Source organism: Quercus suber, unplaced genomic scaffold, assembly GCF_002906115.3.
Source record: "Quercus suber isolate HL8 unplaced genomic scaffold, Cork oak 2.0 scaffold_159, whole genome shotgun sequence".
In the NCBI taxonomy this organism is placed as follows: Eukaryota; Viridiplantae; Streptophyta; class Magnoliopsida; order Fagales; family Fagaceae; genus Quercus; species Quercus suber.
The window spans coordinates 1,026,795-1,052,443 of NW_027069620.1; the positions used below are offsets into that span (position 1 = coordinate 1,026,795).

General features: G+C 34.2%; 3 protein-coding genes across 3 annotated transcripts; 2 read left to right on the plus strand and 1 right to left on the minus strand.

Moving 5' to 3' along the window:
• The first annotated feature begins 13,714 nt into the window (after positions 1-13,714).
• LOC112007788 (F-box protein At3g07870-like) lies at positions 13,715-14,773 on the plus strand. Its single transcript, XM_024040148.2, has one exon. The coding sequence runs from the start codon at positions 13,715-13,717 to the stop codon at positions 14,771-14,773; it is 1,059 nt and encodes a 352-aa protein (XP_023895916.2).
• A 2,078-nt stretch (positions 14,774-16,851) lies between these two features.
• LOC112007793 (uclacyanin 1-like) lies at positions 16,852-18,004 on the plus strand. Its single transcript, XM_024040152.2, has 2 exons — positions 16,852-17,246; positions 17,413-18,004. Exons 1-2 carry the CDS (start codon positions 17,078-17,080, stop codon positions 17,865-17,867), a joined length of 624 nt encoding a protein of 207 aa, XP_023895920.1. The 5' UTR covers positions 16,852-17,077; the 3' UTR covers positions 17,868-18,004.
• A 453-nt stretch (positions 18,005-18,457) lies between these two features.
• LOC112007787 (transcription factor ILR3) lies at positions 18,458-22,780 on the minus strand. Its single transcript, XM_024040147.2, has 5 exons — positions 22,409-22,780; positions 20,956-21,018; positions 19,462-19,539; positions 19,219-19,381; positions 18,458-19,032 (listed from the first exon to the last, which is right to left on the minus strand). Exons 1-5 carry the CDS (start codon positions 22,555-22,557, stop codon positions 18,766-18,768), a joined length of 720 nt encoding a protein of 239 aa, XP_023895915.2. The 5' UTR covers positions 22,558-22,780; the 3' UTR covers positions 18,458-18,765.
• Between the last annotated feature and the right edge of the window lie 2,869 nt (positions 22,781-25,649).

Sequence of the window (25,649 nt, forward strand, 5' to 3'; positions counted from 1 at the left end):
ACAAATGTCAATCTCCTTATGAGTAAAGAGATCATACAGGAATCTTGTTCTCGGAGCAGATAGTGTGGTGAGATTGGTGACCGGATACAGATTATGAATCATCACATAACTTAGCGTCCTCATTTCCAGAGAAAACTTGATGGTGTTTATGGATGATTTCTTCGGTTCACCACCAAGAGCTGTAATCATCTCAGCAGTAGAGCCCAGTTTGTCCTCATATGCAACTGTGATTGGCTGAGATAGAGGACGAATTTCCAAAAAGTCTTGGATGATCTCTCTCATAATCACAAATTCCTTGTGTCTTACCCAGCACTCAATACAATCTCCGTTGACTGTGGCATTTGAGAAGAACTCCCTGATAATCTCTAAATAAACAACCCTTGTTGGGTTCAGTAGCTTGGTCCAAGTTCTATCTTTGAACACGTCAGGGATGAAAGAGTTCTCAAGAGTTTCTACCTGAACCACTCTCTCCATGATGATCGTCTTGTCCTTATAGCAGTCATTGTACTTCATATCTGCTTCGAACTTGAAATGATCAGAATCAGTGCGTGCATGGTTTGTGGTTGGTTTCTTCTTAGCTGCATGCTTGGTGGGAGACATCTGCACAATTTCACAAAGCAGAAAGGGAACAAGTGCACAAACACCAAAACAGAACAGACAAACAAAAACTTGATTAGATTCAAGTTAATCCCAAAGCACATGAAAGCTATCCTAAAGCAGATCATAATCAACTCAAGGAATATGCAACACCATATAAAACAAGGAGTGCAAGAAAGTAAGTAACTGTGCATGTGTGTGCATCATGAGATGCATGGGGGTGTGCCTAGAGGGTGCCTAGGTGTGTGCCAAGTGAGTGCATCATGAGCAGAGTGTAGGAAACACTAGATAAAAGACCAAACCAAGTAAAGTAAGGTTAAACATATGGAAACCCATAAATTGGAACTCACATGAATCCAATTAAGCACGAAAATGTCACTTAGACATTCTATCAAACACCTATCATGCACATATGAACTCTAAGCATGAACAATGCAGGAACATGAGAAAATCTACCCTCAATACATGTTAAAATGCCACAAGAGGCCAACACAGATGCACAACCATCAAATGGGACACAACCCAAACAAAAGATATGACAAATTAACACCCAATTTAGAAAACCAACCCAAATTTTCGAAAATCCCCAATTAACAAAACCCTAACAAAAATTCTGCAAAATTTAAGTAAAAACTTAAAAAGGAATAGTTTGAAAGACATACCTTGAAGAAAGAATGCAGAAAAGACGCTTGGATTGAAGGGGTTTGAATGAAATAGTAATTTTAGAAGAAAAGGGTTCGAAGGAGTTTGAGCGAGGGAAGAGTTTTTGATTTGAAAAACTGTCACATCAGCAATATAAAACTGAAAACACGCATTTTTCGCGAGTTATAGAGTAGCGACATAGTCGCGATACAGCCGCGAAAATGGCCATTGAAGCACAAAAGCTTTCGTGAGAAGCTTTAAGTCGTGAAACAGTCGTGATACCTTCTGTCTGAATTTTGAAAAAATCCAATTTATGGCCAAACAACATTTCGCGAGAAGCTGTTGGTCGCGAGACAGTCGCGATACAGTCGCGAGAGTTTCTGTATGACATAATTGAAAAATTATTCCCCTCAAGCCTTTTCGCGGGAAGCTCTAAGTCGCGAGCTTCTCGCGAAACAACCCCTGAACTAGTTTTTGAAGGAAAACACACAAATGCATTTGAACAAAAACAAAAGACACGAAAGTATAAAATCACTTTCAAAAACAAATAAAACACTCAAAAATCTTTTTGGATTTGATCAACTAGTTCTTGAGCATACACATCACATTTGAACATGTACAATCACACAAATGAGATAGGCATTAATTGAATCAAAGTCTTGTGTGTTGTGTGTAAGTATCAAATGTGGAAAAGTCTATAGACCAGAGCGAAGCTTTAATGATCAATTCAATCGGGTCATACACAACTGATACGAAATCAAGTGGACTATCTCCATTATAGAAATGAGTATATATGACCTCCCACACATTGAATACAAAACTTGGAAGCTTTTCATTTGGCTTCTGCATAAGGCATAACAATTGGTCCAATTAATTTTGTTTGGACAAAAACATCTCATTTTGAGATTGGTGTTTGAAATTTATGATATTTCAACGTTGATGATTAGCCTTTGGCTTTTTGAGCACCATATAGAACACATTAAGAAGAGTCGCTTTCCCTTTTTCCTAGTCGAATATTAGTGTGTGTGACAGGCTTTTGCAGTTCAATATCTCTTTTCATTTGGAGATTTACATTTGGTGAGCTCTTTTTGCAAAAACAGAAAAATAAAGTGGGAATAGATATAGACACAAGTCTATGCAAGCATCAAGACCAACAAGACTATTGACCAATCATTCATGACAAGTTTGAAGATCTATTTACAACAGTCACACCTAGTGTTCAAGATTTCTGCCACAAAAAAATGAGTGCATACATGACAAGCCAAGATCGTAAATGCACTACGCCATAAGTACGAAGGTACTAGGCCAAACTCACATGTGATATACACAAAACAAGTGATCAAACTTTTGAGATTTTTCAATTTTTATGGGTTTTTGAATTTTTTTTTTAACACACCCAAAATAGAGCAAGAAAAGTAAGATCAACAAAAACAGTTGGTACAAACCAACCGGATAAAAGAACAAAAAGAAAGCAATGCATGAAATGATGCAACAACAAATGTCCCTAAACATTGAAAGAATTTATGCATGGACATGTTATAATGCTTATGCATGAGTAGCTCTCTTCACCCACATGTCACGTGCGTTTGGGGTGATATCCTTGACGGATTGGGTACGAGAGTTTAGACTTTCAAGCCTTCTGGTGAAACTCTCCAAGCAAGTAGTGAAGGCACCGATCATCTTCATCATATCTGTCATACCGGGATCATGATTTTGACTTCTTGGTTGCTCACCACCCCAAGACCTCATGTCATTTCTCATTCCTCATGACCGAGGTGCGCTTGCATTGTTGTCTGATCTCAGCTTTTGACAATTGGGTTTGGTATGTCCTTGCAATCCGCAATAATGACACACATAATTCGTTCTAGGACCCCGTTGTGATCTTGGGAGAGATCTTCCTCTGGTTTCATATTTAACCACAGATTGATTTCGGGGCTTATTCACCATTCGATGCTCAACCACATTCTTCTTCTTCTTTACATCCTTAACTTTCTCAAGAATGGGCTCTTCATCAATTGTCTCGTTTGCCTTCACAAACTTTACTTCTTTGGTGACTTTGGCTGATGAGCAGCTTCCTCCGTTGTATCCTAGCCCGGACTTGTCTGAAGAAGGTTTTTGAGATGATATAACATCTTCTAACTTCTGAAAGGAGACTCTCTCTATCTTAGCATGAGCTTGCACAACCTCTTGCTCAAGAAATCTCACCTTCGTATACGCTTCAGACAGCTCGCCATTTAGTGTCTCAATCTTACACTTAGCCTCTTTATATCTGATCAGGAGACTTCTGTAATCTTCCTCAGCTTTCTTCATTTTCCTTACAGCTGCCTTGGCTACTCTGGAATACTCTCATGACTTCTAAAGTAGTAAGGAGTAGTTTTCTTGAAGATTAGCTGTATTATCTTCCTCTTCAGCATCTGATTCTTCCACAATCCTAATAGACTTTGAATCAGAATGCTCACCAAGTTCCTTCACAAGTGCACCCAAACCATCTAATGACTCCACATGAGCAGTGGTCATGAAGGCGAAGTAGTTTCCCTCTCCGTTACAACTCTTTTCCGAGTCAGAATCAGAAGATTTTGTATCATTGAGCGTCGTGGCATAAGCCTTGCCTTTTTCCCTCAAAAAATTTAGACACTCCTTCTTTAGATGTCCATGGCCATTGCACTCATAGCACATAATGTCTGAAGAAGGTTAAGAATCCTTCCCTTCTTTCCTCGTAAACTCTTTCCTATCACCTCTTGAAGATGAAAATTTTCCTCTGTTGAATGGTTTTCCACTGTTCTTCATCTTCAGAAATTTTCGGAAGTTTTTCGCAAGATATGCTACTTCCTTTTCCACTCCATCTTCTTCGGAAGGATCATCCATTCTTTCGGTGATGGTTTTAAGAGCAAGCGATTTACTTGTCTTGTGGGAAGGTAGTCCAAGCTCATACGTTTGAAGTGATCCAATGAGCTTTTGGATCTTAATTTCATTCAAATCCTTACTTTTCTCTATGGCTGTGACTTTTGCCCAAAAGCTCTCTGGTAAGGACCTCAAAATTTTTCTCACCACCTTAGTATCTTCAATCTTCTCCCCAAGATTGAGTTTAGCAATTACAATTTCATTGAGCTTCCCATAGAATGAATCAAATAGTTCATCATCCCTCATCTTGAGCTCTTCAAATTTTGTGGTACGCATCTGAAGCTTTGTGTCCTTAACTTTCTTCGTACCCTCATATGTCATCTCCCAAGCTTCCTTGGCTACCGTCATATGAGAGATCCTGTGGAATTCATCAGGAGTCACACCACAAAAAATAGCATTTAACGCTTTACTATTAGCATTGGCTACTGCGAGAACTGCCTTATCCCAACTGGACTTAGGATCCGTCTGCTTAGTCCAACCAATCTCAACCGCATCCCAAACGGTATCATCCATGGAGCATAAAAATGCTCTCATTCTAACTTTTCAGAAAGCATAATTGTTCCCATAAAAAAATGGTGGAACATTGAGCGATTGAGACCAGTCCATCTCAAATAGGGTCAAGGATCACACTCAGGTATTTAAATCACAGCGAGTGTACCCGCTCTGATACCAATTGAAAGCTCAAAAATGTGTTGAAAACACAATAGTTATTTAGACCCCCCAATTAAAGTTACGGCTCGATAGATTTTATACTAACTTATTACAAAGTGCGAAATAGTGTAAATGCGAGCGGATGAACAAATAAGCTACTCTAATCTATAAACTAAGCAACACAGCAGTATAATGGAATATAAAAGAATAGGGAAGAAGGATGCAAACGCAAAAAACACCGAGACGTGTTTTCGAAGAGGAAACCGAAGAATTCGGCGAAAAACCTCTTCGCCGCCCTCCAAGTGGAAATTGATCCACTAGACAATCAGTTGGGATACATGGGTTGGCAAGAGACCCTCCAAGCCTAATCTACCCGATGCACCTAAGCCCTCTAAGCTTCTATTCTGACAAGACTTCTCGGAACCATGTTTTGTCTAGCACCCCGGATCCCGCAATAAGCTCCTTGTTGCATCTGCCATTCCAGGCTTCTTCCAATACTTCCCAGCAGCACCAAAACGTCACACAGCACTCTCAAAGGGTGTGGTAAGTGTTTGGTCTATCAACTTCTCAATGGTGTGGAAATGGAGAGGGAAGGGTTGAGGAGATACCACAAGCAAATGTATAGAGAAAGGTGGGGATGACAATCTCTAATTCCCAATGTGTTTGGCTAGGGTTTTCTCTCTGAAGCATTCCTCAACATTTGTGGGTAATGAGGATATATATAGGATAGGTACAGAAAATGTGAGTCATTCAGTACAGGCTGGCAGAACAGATTGCCTCGCGAGTGTCTTGCGGAAGGCCTTACCCGCGAGATACTCACGAGACACAGCTGTCTCTACCTGGCCTGACTCTTCGCATTCCAGCATGTACATGGCACATGATTCATTTCTCGGGAAGCTAGGTCGCGACATACCCGCAAGAATTCTTCAGCCTTCAAATGCTTGAATCTTCACACTCTCTCTTTATCACACATCCCTTACAACAAATCCCATAATAGATACAGGGTATAAACGATTGATAATGATTACAATAAAATTTGACACAGAATAAAAGCCAACAAAATACATAGTTATAAATAACAACTTTATATGCTCCAACAAGGGCATTTGCTAATGTGAATGCAGAGAACGATGCAACTGACACGCTTCTTTTTAAGCAGAAGTTGGAACCTTTGGTGCAAAATATTTCATCTGATGCTGCAGCCAGTCCTTCAAAGTTTGCTGTTGGGGTCATAGGCTACACTGTTTATGTAAATATCTATGCTATGGCACAGTGCACCAGAGACTCGTTAGATAACCGCTGCTTGACTTGCCTGCAAGGGCTTATCAGTTATATGTAAGGATGCATGCTGTGATAAAAAAGTAGGCAGTCGTATATACACTCCGAGTTGCAATCTTCGTTTTCTTTCTCTCACCATTACCACCTCCTCCACCTGTAGTATCATCTAAATCTTTTCCATCCCCTTCATTGCCTGAGAACAATGCAGCTACTACTAGAACTACGATAGAGAACAATATAACTACAGCTGGAACTAGTAAGACAAGAAGTAATCATGCTGGTATGTTTTTTGCTCATTAATTTCAATCTCTTGAGGATTTACCAACAAGTATCTCATTGTGTTAATTATCACCTTTTGTGTTAATTTATTATATTTCTTGTTGCATGAATGATGAAACTATTTCATGCGTATGTGAGCAGGAAAGAAGAACAACTCAGAAATTTTTTGTTTTAGTGGTCATCCCATTAGCTGTTGCATTGGTTGTGATATCTATAATCTTCGGCTACTTCTTATGGAGAAGAACCACAAGAAAAAGAGTTGGTAAATCACTTTATATCTCTTGCAGCATTCTATCAAATTGTTAGCTGTAAAATTTAAATTTCATTCTTCTCGTTTTATCAATAAACTTTGATGTAATAAAAATTTATTCCTCAGAACATTACATGATATTAGGAACACTTTTAGTATGCCTTACTTAAGCGAGTTTCTAAATTAAGCTTTCTGCTATCTGAATTCATATATGTTTTATATTGTATTGTCAAATAGAGAGTGTCCATGAAGGTGGAGATAAGAGCAGTGAATCTCTTTTAATGGGTCTAAGTACACTTAAAGTTGCAACAAGAAATTTCTCTAAGAACAATAAACTTGGAGAAGGTATTTTTGGTCCTGTTTACAAGGTACTTGGTTATCTGCGATGCATATGCTATCTTTTCCCATTTCTATCTTGTAGATTGAATGCACTGTCTGTATACACCAAGGTAAACTCTTAGATGGAAGAGAAATAGCTGTAAAAGGCTATCAAGGAGCTCAGGGCAAGGTCTAGAAGAACTTAAAATGGAAGTAGTGTTGGTTGCCTAATTGTTGCATCGGAATCTAGTAAGGCTGTTAGGCTTCTGCTTAGAAGATGAAGAGAAGTTACTTGTTTATGAATACCTACGTAATGGGAGCTTGGACAAAATTTTGTTTGGTATGAATAATTTCATGTTTTTCTTGTTATTTTGTCTCCATTGTTTGACTAGCATATACTCTGTGGATATATAATCATGAAATTGTGGTCACTACAATAACATAATTTTAGTTGCAGAAAACTAGTCTAATACTGGGATGTAACCTTGTCTGTTTGGCAACAACTTTTTCTTTTAGTTTTTTAGCTTATCTTCTTTATAGTTTTTTAAAGTCTCACTTTTTTTAAGTCCAATCATATTTTAACCAACTTTCAGCTAAATGCTACATCCATGTACATTGTGGAGGAAAATTTTTTTTAAAGGAATTTCTCCTCATCAATTGGTTATCTTTTTGCACTTAATAGTTCATGTTCTAATTATGAAGCTGTTGGATCCAAGCTTGGGTGATTAGTGTCCAAGATATGAAGTTATGAAGTGCATCCATATTGGATTGCTATGTATCCAAGAAGCTGCTGCTAATAGACATACAATGTCAAAGATTGTAATGATGCTTAGTACCTATAGTACTATAACATCCCCAATCCTGAATCAGACTTGGTGACAGAAGATGCTGGAGCATTATCTCAACAATTTGAATCCAAACCAGAACCATCACAGCAATCTATTAATGAGGTTACAATTACTGATTTAGATCCTTGCTAGCAAAATATTAGGAACCATTGTTTAAGACTTTGTACTAAATCAGTAATGAGGTTACAATTACTGATTTAGATCCTCGCTAGCAATTCAGTGCTTGACTGCTTGTCCTTTCTTTGTCTAGAACTAATTAGACCACAAGTTAGGTATTGAATCTGCATAATTAGGTTAACCTCAAATAGAATTGAAGGTTTCAACTTGACACACGCATGACCGAATTGGAGCATGCCATATATATTATATATTGTTGGGTTGTGGTTGCTTGAAATAGATATTTTCTCACTATGGCAAGTAAATACATGCATTATTAAGATAGTTTTATTTACGTTAAATTTTATTATTAAAATATCAAGTGACCTATTAATGGTTAGAATAATTTACTTTAGGTAAAATTTTGATACTTAAATATCAAATGTCCGTTTGGGAATAATTTATTTAGTTGAAGCTAAAAAATTTTCCCTGGAAGTGTAGAAAATTTATAAAATAAGCTGAATAGTTTGGCGAGACCTATAAATAACATCAAAAAGTATAGTGAGACTCATGAATAATAGCAAAAATAAGTTAAAAGTGTAAATAAGCTGAATTTTTCAGCTCATCCCAAACGGATGCTTAAATTTTAAGAAGTTTAAAATATTATGACCAAAAGTTTAAAGTAGTTTAAAATAAATAATTTGTTGTGTATTACAAGTTGTAAAATTAATGTTAATGATATTAGGTAATATTTACTTTTATTTACATTAAATAATATTTTATTTTATTTTATTTATAAATAAATTTTTTAATTAATCATAATATTCGAATAACAGTTTTTTTTTTTGGGGGGTACTCGTTAAAGACAAGTTCTCTCTTAAAATTTAAAAAAAAAAAAAAAAAAAAAAGTCGCAACTTGAACCCTTTTTCTGCCTAGACCCTAAAATACTTTGCACATGAAGAGGTGCCAATTATGCTATAAGACTCTTGATGGAATGATCTTAATTTTAAAAAATTAAGAGGAGTTTTTTTATAATATATTTATAATTGACCTCTAAAAGATTCTACCATCACTATAGTTGAAAACATTTAACTTTTGGCTGAGCATGTATAAGTTTCACAATTTTTATGTCATTATGTGTGTGTGTATAAACCCTTTATTAGAATTTCACCACCATTAATAACTATCTTAATGACTTTTCTTTTTTTTTTTTCTTTTTTTTTTTAATTTGGAAAAATTACACTTGCCCCTAAACTATGAGAATAAACATTTACCCCACTAAACTATTATATGTTTAACACTTTGCATCCTAGAGTAGAGTTTATTTAACTGTTAACTTTGATGTGAATTTACACTCACATGCAACTCACATGATTTTTGCATTAGCGGCATCATATGAAAAGACCAAATTGCCTTATTTTTAATCTCTTAAAATACTCATGTGTCTCAACACTTGACATTAGTTCTTGCATTGCATCCTCTGCCTCCTACCATGATTTTGAAAACCTTAAATACCCAATTCTTCAAATCATCAATGGCACCCCGCCACCAGCACCACCCCACCAGTTTAATTGTTTAATATTAAAATGCTACAACAGCTTGGTTAATACTTTCTTCTCTTCATGTGTGATTATTGATGGCACTTATTTGGAAATATTTGTTGCTGTAGCTTCTTTTGGGATTTTTATTGTGCATCGTTCTCATGATTGTTTCACACTTAAGGTGATCAAGACAAATGTTATTGATTTTCAGGATTAAAGTTGGTGGTCATACTTTACTCAATAAAGGAATAAATGATTTGAGATTCCAGTAATCTTTGAATGAGAAAGTTGGAGAGACCAACATATTTCCTTCTTCTATGTTGCATGAGTACAAATTTTTGTGACCATCAGCCTGAGTGACATATACACGATTGCCTTCAACCTCTCTCATAGGGAAGAGAACACACCGTGGCTATAATTGTTTTTATCGACGGACAAAAAGAATGCCTGATCCTCAACACTTTTTAACTTTAGCAAAATCTAATTTATCAATCTCAATTTTTACTATATCTCTGCAGCTGTGATCTGTAAACAGTATTTCAAGTGTGAAATGTTCACCGCAAGATTAGATTAACGAGGGACATGTGATGTTTTAAGAGATTAAAGAAGGGTAATTCTGTCTTTTCATGTGGTGACATGTATGCATAATGTCACTTGTGTTACTAATTTCCATTAAAGAAGGGTAATATATTTTTTTATTTTTTATTTTTTAAAACTTGAGTAATATTTTAGAGGGATAAATATGCATTCTCATAGTTTAAGAAAAAGTAATAGGAAGTATAGTTTCTTTAAGATCTTCTCCCATTTCTCTATGTGTGTTAAAATACTTAATATTAAAAAAAAAAAAGGGAATAATGTTAGAGATATAAACTATTTTACAAAAATTTTTATAAACTACTAATGTAGTAAGTGATTATTGGTAAATGAAAAAAGTGATATTAATAGTGGACCTAGATGAAAACTAATAAAAGGTTGATCATATCAGCAGTTTGTAAAAATATTGTAAAATAATTTGTGAGTGTAGCATTACTAAAAAAAAGTATAATTTAAGTGGGTACTATAATTATTAAATTTAATATTTAGACAAAAAAAATAATATTAACAGCTACTGTAATTATTTCATATCACAAAAAAGGAGTATTAATAATTACCATAATTATCGAACTAAATAATTAGAAAAAATAAAAACAAATCATATATATACCATTTTTTTTTTTTTGAGGAAGCATATATATACCATTTTTCTAATAATAGTTGGCTTCAAGGAGATTTGTGTTGATGTTTCCTAGTCACAAAGACATTTTCTCGGCCACCACGTCCCTACCATAAATGAATATAACATTAAGATTCTCAAACATGTCCATTGTCCTTTCAAACATCTCCTTAGGACCTCAGAGATCTTTCCCAAGCCACAGTCGTTAATTTTAGAGGAGCTTGGATTGCTCAAATCCCACTCCAAAATAACAATAATAATAATAATAATAATTAGTCGCTAACCATGCGATGCACGGGTTTATCTCTTCTTTGAGTAGTTTTTGTTATAGATATGTGAGTTCAAGCTAACAAAGTATGTTCTTAGTGTCCATAAATCTACCAATAAGAAACATTACATACAAATCTCTGCACTGAAATAGACATTAAACATGTAATATGATTTTAGCTAATACGAAGTTGGCGGATGAAAGTCGTGTGAGACGTTTATAGATTGAAAGAAAAGAAGAAGAGAGTTGATAGTAAATTTTGAATAGAATAGAACTTCCCTGTTTGTGGTCTACTCTCATAAAAAATAAAAAATAAAAATAATGCCAAAGTTGATATTACATTTTAAGCTTTTGTAACAAACTAATCATTAGCCCACACAGTAGAGAGCACACAATTATATTCTTGACCAAATGCTTGCACAAACTCCAACAATAAATCTTACAAACCTCAAAGTTCATGAATATATTCTAACATAAAAATTGATAAGTAAAAATTTTAGTTTAAGAGATTTTTTTGTTTTAAATTCAATACTTACAATGGAGGAAGGAGAATGTTCTAACATAAAAAGCAAACAAAAACCTACCCTTTAAACTATAGAAACTTATTACCACAAATAGGAATCATAAACATGCACATGTTTTTGAAATCAAACTAAAGAATTAGAAAACATAGAATTAGATAAACTCATATGGGAAAAAAAAAAAACACACACACACACACACACACACACGCACATACCAAGTTCTTTGTAGCTGTAGATTTAGATTCTAATAGTTGTAAGACACCACCTTTGGAAGGTTTAGATTTTGATGGTTGTAGAACACCTTCAATTATCTACTCTCTATATACAAGATTATATGTGACATTAAGTGAGGAATATTGTAAAACATCATTGTACCTAAAAGAAAAATTAGATAAAAACAATTACTAATTCTCTTACTTGCTAGGTTGTGTTCCTAGCTAGGAAACCTGCACACACACACAAAAGGAAGAAAAAAAAAAGAGGAGTTATTAATAACATATTTCATAATTTGAATCAAAATTCAAATCTACAGAGATGCATAATAAAAAAAATCATAACCAAATACTTTCACCAATTTCAACAATAAATCTTACAAACCTTAAAGTTCATGAATATATTCTAACATAAATTTATAAGTAAAAATTTTAGTCTAAAAGATTTTTTTTTTTTTAATTTTAAATTCAATACTTACATAAAACATTTAGATGAAAACAATTACTACAAAGAATTAGAAAAACTCATATGAAAAAAAAAATTATCGTTCCAAGATCAAGGTTTGTAGCTTTATGTTATAAAAAAAATAAAAAAAATAAAAAAATAAAAAAAAAAACATGAAGAGAAATCAAACAATCGATTTTTTATTCTTTAAATTAGATCATACGAGGCTTAATGGTTAGAATGGTTGGTGAGTTCTTCAAACATACGTGAAAGTCCATTAAGGCATTAATAGTATTTCTGTACACACGAGTATCATGCAAGAGTCAGTTTAAGCTATTGTCTTCTTCTTTATGGATATAGTACAAACGTTGGACAAATTTGCAGATGGGTATATGAATTCAAAGAAGCCCTACGTAGGTTCTTAAGGGAAGGGAAGAGTTCTAGGGTTTTTATGTTTTAGTAGTAGTATAATAGCGTGTAGTTTTAGTACCGTGTCTTTTTTTAATTGAAAAGAATAAATTAGATTTATAAATTATAAATAAAAAATGTTGATGTGTAAAATTGTGGAGAGGTCAACCAAAAGTCAAAGGCTTGAGAGAGTTTGAGTTTAAGTTGGACTTGTTAGAGAGATAGAGTTTTACTCCTTATTAAGTTTGGACTAAACAAAAATAATTTTATTTAAAAAAATTATAATGATTTATTTTTTATTCTTTAAATATTGTGCTGACGTGGAAAATTGTGGAAGTTTCAGAGGTTTCGGTTTTATATATATACTAGTTATAGACCAATGCGTTGTACTGTTTTATGAAAAAGCTTATAAAATAAATGTATAAATAATTATATAATTTAATAGATTCAATAAAAAAAAAAGAAAAGTCAGTTTAAGCTATTGTCTTCTTCTTTATGGGATATAGTACAAACGTTGGACAAATTTGCAGATGGGTATATGAAATCAAAGAAGCCCTACGTAGGTTCTTAATTAAGGGAAGGGAAGAGTAGGGTTTTTATGTTTTAGTAGTAGTATAATAGCGTGTAGTTTTAGTACCATGTCTTTTTTTAATTGAAAATAATAAATTAGATTTATAAATTATAAATAAAAAATGTTGATGTGTAAAATTGTGGAGAAGTCAATCAAAAGTCAAAGCCTGAAAGGCTTGAGAGAGTTTGAGTTTAAGTTGAACTTGTTAGAGAAATAGAGTTTCACTCCTTATTAAGTTTGGACTAAACAAAAATAATTTTATTTAAAAAAATGATAATTAAATATTGTGTTGACATGAAAAATTGTGGAAGTTTCAGTTTTTTCTGTATATATATATATATATATATAGATAATAATAATAATATTTTTTATAAAAAAATTAGGGAGTCATTGCCCCTGGTCCAAGGGTAGTTCCGCCCATGTCTCTATAGATGTTTCCTAGACCCTAGTACTCTACTAGGGATTAACTTACCGGCCAAGACTTACTAGGTTTCCATGGCTTGCGTATTGAGTGTGGACAATGAATTGAATTTTTTTTTGTGGCAATATAGTTAGTATTTTTTTACTCCTCTGGTGAAGGTTTACCGAGTTTACCATGACTGCGTTTTTCAAGCCATTGAAGAGATATTAGGGATAAAAAGTACTCCAGCAAGCCGATTCAGTAAACAAGAATGGTGCAATTCCCTTCAGATGTCCTCTTTGACATCTTTTCACGACTACCAATCAAGTCACTTTTTCGATTCAAGTGTGTCTCTCCACTATGGTCCAATATCATTGATGATCCATGTCTTGCTTACATGCACCTAACTCGATGTGTTCAAGAATCCAAAATCTTACTTCTTGATCATCATCACACACCAGATGTAACGTTTACAGAAGCTGGGGTCTTCTTGAAGGCTAACATGAATTTAGGCCCAAAGTTTGCAAATTCAAAAGCATATTTCTTAGAGGGTTGTTGCAATGGTTTGCTTTGTTTTACAAAACGTTGTGATGATAGTGTTTTGGTTTTGTTTAATCCTCTTAGGCAAGAAGTTCTAGCATTACCACCATCTACATCCTCGTCTCCATTAGGCAAGAGAAAATATGGATTAGGGTTTGATTGTTTAACCAACAAGTACAAGATTGTTAATGTTTTCTTCCGGGAAGGTGGTTATGAAAATCCAGACTACAATTTGGGTGCTGAAGTATGCACTCTTGGTACAAGTTCATGGAGAACTATTAGCAAAGGTCCTTCTTTCCCTTTAATTGGAAAGCCTATATTTGCATGTGGAGCTCTTCATTGGCTTGTTAACTCTCATGATGCTTTAAAGGATAAGATTGTTTCTTTTGATGTTGGGAAGGAGGAATTTGGCTTGATTTCTCTACCAAAAATTTGGGTTGGTCATTTGTTTGATCTAGGAGCAAACTTGGCTATGGTTGATTTGTCAACTGATACCCACATCAAAATTTGGGTAATGAAGGAATATGAAAAGAAAGAATGGATCAAGGAATACAAGATTGATATTAATGCACCAGTGGGGATGCCAAATAATTCATTGATTGAAGTTATAGGACTATGGGAACTTGGTGAAATACTATTGAAGTACTATGAAAGTTTATTTTCCTATAATCCAAGGACTGGTGAGTTAAGGTACATCCAGATTCCAGGGCTCAGTAATGACACAGAAGTCCTATGTCACATTGGTAACTTGCTATCAATTTCTAGGTTTCAAAGCAGAGTAAAGGTTTAAGGCTTCTGTTTTTGAGTCAAAATTGTGATAAAAAATTATTTAACTATTTTGAATGAAATGAAAGATGCTTAATTTGATTTGCTTGGTTCAGAAACTATTGTGATTTTGCTTGTGTTATGGTATACATTTCCATGTCAATTTTGATCCTAAAGCTTGCTTATTTATTTTCAACGTTCTAGTCCATCATTAACGAGTTCACTTTTCACTTCCCCTTCTTGCTATTTCTATGTGTTCTTTTGTTATTCCAGTTATATATATATATATATATATAGTATTATGGGTTATTATAACTTATTATTTACATTAGGTTGCGGCATGTGTGTGGTAGCAAGATATATATATATATATATATTTTTTTTTTTTAATCCAATGAGACAGTAGCTTAGCATTAAGTTTGTTTATGATCTGTTTGAATTTTAATTTGCTTCATTTATAACAGGTGTTAGTTTGTTACTTTTTTATGAGAAATTCTTAGGTACTTTCGAAGTATAACTCTATTTTCTCACGTTCATAGTGGAGTTTACTCATTAAATTTATGGTTGGGTCCACCATGAATATAAGAGGAGTGAGCACCATTTATCAATATTCCGGAAGTACTTAAGAATTTTTCCTTTTTTATTTGTCTATTGGAGAAATTGAATGACGTTTTTTCTTTTCACATTCATAGTAAGGTCTACTCATTAAATTTATGGTAGAGCTTACCATGAATATAAAAGGAGAAAGCATTATATATGCATATTCCGGAAATACCCAAAAATTTTCCCTTTTTTATTTCTCTATTGGAGAAATTGAACCTGCCCTGTTTGCTGAATAGGCAAGACAACTAATATTAAAGAGGATGTTGTCTCGGTTTGGTTAAACTCGGCATGGATAAATCATATATACATAATAGGGTCTGGACTGGGCCATGTGACATAGTTTCAGGTGTTATAATGTGGAAAACATACATATACATTTTGCAATACTTGAGTGAAAATCATCCTCATTGCAAACCGACGCGCATGTGCTAATGTGTGCCTGAAATATTGATTTACTTAATTGTGGATGTGTACTTAGCACCAAAACACATTTCTAAGTATGTCAAGATCTTTAATTTTAATAATATCCTTAATGCATTTGAGATATAAAATGGCATGCATGTGGTGGTTAGCTCTGGGTGCCAGGCCTTTCCTTAAGCTCACTAAAATCCAAAGCATATGTAACAACGACAGAATATATATATTGACCTTTTCAACATTAAAATATGAGTCATGACTCATGAGTAGCAGATAAAATATTTTAGAATGACTTGCAATGTAAAATTGCTAGTAAAGTTTCCATGTAGAATCACTAGTGCCAAAAGTGTAAGCTGTTGGCCAAAGTAGAAGATCCATTTTGTAATTTGCAATTTGACCTTAAGTTGGTTACAATTATTATTATTATTATTATTATTTAATTTGTAATTTCGTATGCATATATGGTTGGTATTGAAATATTGATATTATTAGAATTCAGACTAACAAATTTCATGACAATGTAATCTTGATTGAGTACATAATATGTATCGAAGTTTAAGTTGTAATCCTACTCCAAAAAAAAAAAAAAGGTTTTAAGTTGCAAATGTTCAAAATGCATCTTAAAGAATACAAGATTTCAATATTAACCTGTGGTAATCTTATTTACATAATTGGTCAATTGGCTTAGCTTGTTTAATCCACTGAATAATTTGGGTCTAAATAAGCTTTTTCAGATAACACCCTTGCCGTTACTTTTACAAGGAAAAATATGCCATCTGAACTGGAAGAGCTCATTGACCTTGAAGTTAATCATAGTACTTTAAACAATAATTTTTATTGCAAATGGAGATCCATTCATGCCTCCATTTTCATTAGAGCTTCACAATAGTCTTCTTTAGTTCTTTATATATATCCTGCAATCCTGAGTTGGATACAGGGATTAGGTACGCCAGGTCTATGTCTATCACATGGCTACCATAACCACTACATGAATAGTTTTTCGCCTATGTGGTTGTACATACTCGAACCCTGACCTGTCCATGGTGAGAGGATTGCAACTTGCTAGAATAATTAAATCCCCTTTTACATGAAGTTCTGACTTTCGACGTTTCCAATTATTTTCCATGACTTCCTAACTCCGTAGACCAAAAAATAACAATGTCTTCAATGTGAAAGGGCTCTCTTCCTCGTCCTATCACCTCTATATATAGAATTCCTAGCTCAAACTGAATTCCATACAATTGTTTCTCTGTGATTAACTTTCATCATTTTGCCATCTTCTCCAATTTTTTACTTCTAATCCCCGGAAATGGCAATGCTGAGATCAACATTAATGAGCTTGGCGATATTAGCCATGCTCATCAATTTAGCTATGGGGGCAAATTACACAGTCGGAGGCGCAAACAGTGGGTGGGATACAAGCACCGACTTGCAAACATGGGCTTCATCTCAATCATTTTTAGTTGGAGATAACCTGAGTAAGTAACACGTATTTATAAATGAGCCACTTTCAATATACTAGAGATCTATTTATGCTGTGGTTTTCATAATTGTGTATGTTATCAAAACCACATTATCCAGCCTGTAATAATTTGATTAAGCTTCATGGAGAAGAGAGTTAGAGCTGACTAAATGTATTCACAGTTTTTCAGTACACACCAAACCATGATGTGCTTGAGGTTTCAAAGTCAGACTATGACTCTTGCCAGGCAAGTAACCCAATTCAATCTTACAGTGGTGGCACCACCAACATCCCACTCTCTTCACAAGGCAAGAGATACTTCATCTGTGGAACAAGTGGACATTGTAGCCAAGGAATGAAAGTTCAAATAGACACTCTTGCAACATCAGCCCCACCACCCGCATCTCCTTCAAGCAAACCACCAACTTCATCGGTGACTCCATTGGCTCCTACTCCAGCTTCAGAAAGTCATTCTCCCTCACCAGCACAAACGCCAAAATCCACCCCCACTGTACCATCTCCAACACCATCTGCAACTTCAGCAAAACCACCTTCCTCATCAGCTCACAAAGGCGGTTTTCTTGTCAACATCACAATGGGGATCATCTTTGTAATGACAATGCTTCAGGCATACTAAGCATTGGATTATTTCTTGGTGAGGAATATTTATTGTGGCCAAATATTAATTTACCTGTGGACGCATTTTGGAAACAAGTTCATAGCACAAGCATAATGTTATCTCACGATCAATGTTGAGCCTCCTTTAATTCTCTATCTAGCAATTTAATGTTGGGATTTCTTGTTCGTTTATCAAAGAGAAAGGGAAACAAAAAATTTCTACAAATCCTCCTTCTGCAAAACCCTCTCTAACTACACTTATCTTTGAAGAATTTGACATGACTAAATTTTCTTTAACATTAAATACGGGCAAATAATACAGCTGTAGTTGCAGGTTTTTATCTGATTCATTAATATATCCCACACTACTGGAAGAATTACAATATATTATATATGATGCTCTAACTCCAAGTTTAAAGTTTAAACCAGACTACACCAAACCCGAACCAAAAGGCTAAAAGATAAACAACTATACTGCCATGGATTGACTAATAACCTGCTACTCAACAAGCTCAACTGCTGCAAGTTTAGGCACTAGATTAGTAAAAAACCAATAGGTGATGCAAAAGAACTGACTTCATATTGTGAATATATACAATAATCCTAAAATGATAAATATCGGAACCAAAATATATCATTCCTATGTCCAATCTGTACCAATATGGTATATACAACATTGCACGATACTAGGATATGTGAGATCACTCAAAGAGTTCCATATGATTAACTCATGACATGAAATGTCTTTTCCTCTAAGCAGTAAAATGGGATTGCTTCCTGATAAATTATATTTCTTTACGGTACATGAAACTAAAAACACACAAGCAATTGAAATCAACGACCCAAAAAAACAAAAAAAGCATCCTAGCATTACAGGTAAATGGTATTATGAGCCAAACCATGGAAGGCTTTCCATTTTAAGCAACTGGAGGGCGTAGTACATGATCCAATGATGTATCAACTGCAGTAGGTGGCATGAATTGCCACATGGCAATACTGGGGTAACCAACGAAAGGTATCAACTTGTTGCTAGAAACTTGCCCTTGGGCAGCAAATGCAGTTGACATTGCAGTGGGATGAGCCAGGAAGCCTTGTGGTGTAATCGTTGCTTTGACTTGCTGCTCCAACTTCTCTTTGTCTGCCTTGAGCCTCTGCTTCTCATCACGAAGCTCATTCTTCTCAGCCTGCACAGAAAAAGGGCAAGCAAAAGTTATGTCTATGCATAATGCAACCAGTTACCCATACATATGTGACGAGTATGCAGCTAGGGAGGATAATTGATAAAATGAAATGCAGATGACATAGCAATTTTTAAATGAAGTAAATCCTCCAAAATGATAAAGAAAGATCCCACTCCAAAATAATCCAACCTTCAATTCTTTAATCTTCACTTGCAAATCCTCATTTGATTCCTTCAGCTTCTGAGCTTTACTTCTTAACTGGGTCACCATTCGAATAGCATCAGCCAAAATGGCAGCCTTGTCTGTTTTGGGCGGCCTTCCAGGCTCCAGGATAGAACCCAATTCTAGAAACCTTGAAATCACACCAAATTTAATGTGAGAATTAGAACGCAGAGAACACTCAATAAGAAAATATAACGAACAATAGCATGCCTCTCATTCAGCCAATCTCTTCGCAATTTCTCCCGGCATGCTTTTGAGGCAGATGCAATACATGATTCAGGCCTCAACCTATAAGAAAATTTGCAGAAAAATTTAGGAAACATAATATGTGTGTGTGATAGAGAGAGAGAGTCACCATGAAAAAAAAATTATTTATTTAAAGAAAATAACAGTCTCAATCACAACTATTTGCAATCACATCATAGCTCAACTTAATGTAATATATACTTGTGTGTGTGTGTGTGTATAATACAAAGCTTACATTTGGGATTGCCTTTCATTTGTTGAAGCAGCATTGCAGTTTATTTTTCAAGGGGAAAAAATTGTAGAAATTGTTTAGGATAATAGAATATGAGCAACTCAATTTGCATTTGCTGGTGTTTGAATTCCAAAGGAATATCATTTCCCAAACCTTTTGTCATTATGATTCCTCTGATCCATTGGTTTGAGTATCCACTAGAAGATCATCTCTACCTATTTAAAATATAAGGCATGGTTGCCAACACAAGATTGAAAATTTACACAACTTGTATCATGTTCCTTTTTTTTTTTTTTTTTTTGGGAAGTATATATCAGTGTGCATTGCATATTAAAATAAGTCAGCCCGATAATTGAATAAGAGCAAGCCGTCTGTCAGTAGATGAAGTAGCAACTACGAAGTCTCAAGTGCAGCCAATAACTATTCCCCTAAATCTGGACCAACTAATTAAGTTTCATATTATTGGAGGGAACCCAACCAAACTGAATAAGTTAATTTATCAGGGATGCATGAAACACACCATAGAGCCCATCTGTACAACTAGAACCCACAACTTTTGTGTAAAAGTTTTTTTTTGGTAGAGGGGGGGAGGGGGGTGGAATTATCATCAACATGCCTTTGATTGTATTCCCACTAGATCTATAATATGACAGAAAATTATGGCTGCAATGTTATTGGTTTTTGGTATGTTGTTGTCATAGTATGACCCACACACACAAAGTTGAGACTAAGATGACACCCATCTCTGTACTTTTCACACCTTTCCTATTTTTCTCATGTTTGATAAGTTACTCAATTGAGAGAACCTCTTGTTGATTGAGCGTAGAAATGTTGGCAGTAGGTTTTCTCAAGAGAATTCAATTTGATCTATTTCCACTTCAACTTCATACAGAGCAAAACTTGCCTGTATAATAAAGCATAGCAATTTTGCATATGAATGAACCACTCCCAACAGATTCCCATTCCCCCTTCAAGATCTACAACAAACCAGTAATAGTGCTTTGACCATAAGAATCCTAGACTGGTCATCTCACCTATTTAGGATTAGAAAAGACAGAACTAGATGCCAAAAATTAACACACAAGTAAGTTTACAATGTTACAGATCTATCTATCCATTATGAGTGGTAAAAACACCAGATTACAATCTATCATTTTATACATATACCTTATACATGGAAACATGTCGTTATCTTTCTTGCACAAGAAAAGGGAAGAAAAATTTACCGTTTCCGATGACCAACTTCCTTGAGGCTATCTGAATCTCTAAATGAGCAATCCACTTCCGCACTGGGAACAAATAGCATGTGATCAGGACATCAAGAAAAACTGAGAAACATAATAACATTACTACACATATGTATAAGATCTATTGCTCCTATTCTGAATTACATAATATAACTTTCTTTTTTTTCTACAGCTGACATTTGAGTGCTTTTGTTTTTTTGGCTTCAAAATGAAAACATGATATTACATTTAAGATAAGAATTGTTTTTGCCAATCCACCCAAACAAATAGAAAGAGAACTTTTGAACATAAAGGACTAGAGCAGAGGAAACATTGCTTTACATCTTGATCAAGAAATATCTTATATCGCCAATTTGAGGAGAAATCTAAAACCTTGAGCAAACTGTCAAGCTACAGAAGTAACATCAATCTATTACTACCAACAGCAGAAAACAAAAGCCACAGAAAATGCGGAGCAATAGAACCCCCAACATGATTTTATCTGCAACTTGCAAAAGAGCTACCAGTGCACTCAATTTGACTTGGGGAATGGTTAAGGAATATCGCAAAAGACTTGCATAGTTAAAATTAGTGGTATGACATGGTAATTACACAATATTCAGTCAACTAATTAGGTAATAAATCAGATTAACAAAAGCGCCCAAGAGTTCAATAATTCTACAATATTTGTTTAAAGACACTTTCCTTGGTAGGGTAATAGTTCATAGAGAAGTACTACGGCCACAAAATTTTCACAACAATTACGCAACAAATCCTAAATGGTAAGTTGTTACTAATTTTAATTTGAAATTACCATTGAATTTTTTTTTCTAGCTAGTAACGACCTATCACTTAAGATTTGTTATGAAAGTATTGTGGACATGGATTTCTCATTGTACATATCCTAGTATATTATAGATTCTCTATCATTGTTCCCTTGAGAGTTGATCAGAACACAACCGTATTGATGTACATCTTTCTAGAGAAGCCATAACCTAGATTCTAGAACAGCACCTTCCTAGAATTCTCCAACTTTTGTACACATCACTTGTGGAAAGTCAGGAATTTTTTTTTTTTTTTTTTTTTTTACAGCTTAAAACCATAATTTGCGAAAATTAATTAAAAATAAGGTGTAAACTGTACTGGTTTTCAGTCCAACTAATGTACTTATTACTCATGAACACTTAAAACAGACACATATGAGATAATTATTTCAACAAGCACAATTCTAACAAGGCTGACTAAAAGTAAATATAATTTGTTTCCCAAAACAAACTATTGCCAAAATATTAGTCTTAAAACAGCAAAGAGCACGTGTTTGGACTTTATTGCATACAACCTAGGAAAAAGGAAGACATAACAAAACTTCAATGTTCCTACTTTCTCCTTCTGTTTTCCTTCACTTTCACGGTAACCAAACAGGGAAGTTAAGTTAAGCAAAACAGACCCCAACCTGGTATTGAAGCAACAATCGAGGGGTTGTGGGGCCCAGCTGAAACTACCGGAGATGGAAGACGGAAATGGGTCGCCGGGAACTGAGATTTGTTCTACAAAGCCATAGTCAAAGAGCCAATTGGAGCTTTCTGAGGAGTCAATTTCCATTTTTTTGTGAGTGGGAAAATTTTAGATTGCCGACGAGTACAGCACATACCCCAATTTGGTACTAGTACTATTAGTTGAGTAGGAAAATTAATGAGGAAGTGCCGTTTGATTGGATGGAAAGACAAAGACTATAGAAGAAAATGCGAGAAAGTTATGTCAGCACTCGGCATTGTCTGAGACTCTGTATCCCACGCCACCTTCAAATAGTCAACGCTATTCCGCACTGTTTGAAATTAACTGAAATTGCAACTATCACTTTTTTAAGTTAAGGATCGTGATTTAAAGTTCTCATTTTAATTATTTCAAAAAAAAAAAAATGTAAACATATTAACTTTTTAAATAAATATATATTTTTTGGGTTAGGTAGACAGTTTTTTTTTTTTTTTTTAATATATGTAAATAACTTTGTGAAAATTGCTCTTATTATTTAACAATATATTATATTGACTAAATTTTCATATTACAAGAATTCGAATACAGGTCCTTTATTTGACTATAAATAAATTTATTAATTGAACTAGTTAAAACCTATAAATAGAAATAACTGTGAGGGTCCGGATAGATTCATGTGTATGTTTGCATGTTTTTAGCTTTAAATTCAAAAAAGAAAAGGTTGAATGTATATTTTATATTTTATATTTTTATGATTTCATGAATTTTTTTTTTTGGCTGAATTATGTTTGCGTGAATTAGAATTCGGCCGGATGATGCCTAAAATCACGCCTAAGATTTACAAACATAGATTGAAGAAAAGATCGGAGGAAAGATGTTTGACTTTGATTCTAAGTTTTAACTGAAGTTGGGGCGCATGAGTAGTTATTTCCTATATTGGTCCCTACTCAAAATTCCCCCAATAACTCTGCTGTGTTTAGTGTTAAATATTCGACCACTATTGGTCGTAGCCCATCAATTCTTGTCTCTACTTTATTTATATTTTTTGAAAACCCAATCAAACTTAGTTCATTTAAAAAAGTAGAATCAAAATGCAAAGCATTACGACCGACGGTGGCGAATCTTTCAACCACACAACTTTCTCATTTAAAACATTAGCATAACGTGCTAAAGAACCGGCTACAAAATTGAATCTTTCAACCATACAACTTTCTCATTTAAAACATTAGCATAACGTGCTAAGGAACATGTTACAAAATTGGCACTATGCCGAATACAACTAAAAGACACATAGTGAAGTCCTGCTGCTAGACAACAAATATCATCATAAATCACACCCAGATGATAATCTTATGATACTATTTTATGAGATATTATTTCGATCACAAATTAAATTGTTGAAAAATTATTATCATTATTTTATTGGACTTAAAAAATAAGTTAAACTAAAACAAAAGTATAACTATATTGATGAAAAAAACTTACTTATATCTATTGAAAAGATTCTTATCATGGCTTCACCTGTAATTATTTACTCTTCGGGTCCGTTTGGATACAATTTTTTTTTTTTTTTGAGAAGGGGATACAATTTATTGTTGTTGAAAGTTGTTAAAAATTGATTGATGCTAAAAATATTGTAGCAAAATAATTTTTAAATATATGAATAGTACCATGAGACCCACTTTTAATATTAAATATTGCATAAACAGTGTATTAACAGTACGTGAATAGTACATGCATTGTCATGAATAGTATTTTTTGTCCCACAAAGTCAGCAAAAGCGAGCTAAAAAAAAATAAACAGGCAAAGGAGAAAACGCGCCGCAACATCGAGCGTAATCCAAACCCACGCTTCATTAACTACAGCCCAAAGCAAGTCTCCAGCCTACAGGTTCATTAAGTGAATCAATACCAAAGGTACTCTCTCTCTCTCTCTCTCAAATTTCTATTAAGTAGAAACTCTACAAAATGCAACACAATACACGCACACACACACGGCTGAATCGAATTCAAAGCTCAGGTCGAATCACTCAAACCATTTACGTTATTCTTTTCTCCCTCCTCAACAATGATGATAGCCTAGTTTTGTTTGATTAAAAGACAAAACCTGAAAGTACTTAACGCTTATTTTCTATCACGTCATTTCACATAAGATTCAAATTAAAGACTATTTATTCTCGTACCATGATACATTATAGCTTGTTCTTAAAATTTAACAATTTTATCGAACTTATCAAAATGTGAAATGAAAAAACTGATAGGTAAACTTTACTACAACACAAACTACTTTCTTTCACCCACTTCGGCTGGTCTGCCAATCTCTCAAGAGTTACTATCTGCCTAATTTTTAATGGGAAAATGTTAACATTATTGAATATTAGCCTCGGGTTTGTTTCGGACACTCAGATGCAACAGGATAGGCGGAATAAATATACAAAATAAATTATAAAAAGTGGTATAAAAAATTTGCACCCAAACCATTGATCAAAATATATTGCCAAAATAATTGGAAAGAGCCTGTGTATATGCTATCACGAGAAATTCAAATAGGCTAGAACTTCTGGATGGGCAAAATAGACGATAGAACTAGTTAAGGTCTATAAATTTCTATTTTTGTCTATAGTCTTAAGCCATTAGGAATTGATTTTGAACATTTAACTATTTTTCTAACACTTTTTTTTTAATGGGTGTTAGACTTGTCTTGATAAAGATGTAAAATGAAAATGATATTCAAATTAAAGACGGTTTATTCTTGTACCCATGATACATTATTCAATCATTTAATTAATTTTATCGAACTTGTCAAAATGTGAAGATTAAAAAAAAATGATGGGTAAACTTTCCAGCAGCACAAACTTGTTTCTTTCGCACATTTCTGTTTCTCTATCAATCTCTCAAGAGTTCCTATCTGCAATTTTTTTAATGGAAAAATGTTAAACGTTATTAAATATTGGCCTTGAGTTTAGGTTTTGGACACTCAGATGCAGCAGACTAGGCGGAATAAACAATAAGCAAATACATACACATAAAACAAAGCCAGCATGCTCAACAAATGAGGCACAGTAACTTTTTGAAGGCACTGGCTATGGTATTGGTAGCATGGCATTATGTAACTATGTTTCGTCATTTACTGTCTTTTTAAAATGATATAGGCCTTTTTGTATATGCATGTACACCCTGGAAACTGTCAATTGCAGATTC

Coding starts and splice junctions, on each gene's coding strand:
- LOC112007788 (XM_024040148.2), top strand. CDS start 13,715: ATGGTGCAATTCCCTTCAGATGTCCTCTTTGACATCTTTTCACGACTA.
- LOC112007793 (XM_024040152.2), top strand. CDS start 17,078: ATGGCAATGCTGAGATCAACATTAATGAGCTTGGCGATATTAGCCATG. Junction 17,247..17,412: donor TTTAGTTGGAGATAACCTGA/GTAAGTAACACG, acceptor ATGTATTCACAG/TTTTTCAGTACACACCAAAC.
- LOC112007787 (XM_024040147.2), bottom strand. CDS start 22,557: ATGGAAATTGACTCCTCAGAAAGCTCCAATTGGCTCTTTGACTATGGC. Junction 21,019..22,408: donor GATTGTTGCTTCAATACCAG/GTTGGGGTCTGT, acceptor ATTTGTTCCCAG/TGCGGAAGTGGATTGCTCAT. Junction 19,382..19,461: donor AGAGATTGGCTGAATGAGAG/GCATGCTATTGT, acceptor TGTGATTTCAAG/GTTTCTAGAATTGGGTTCTA.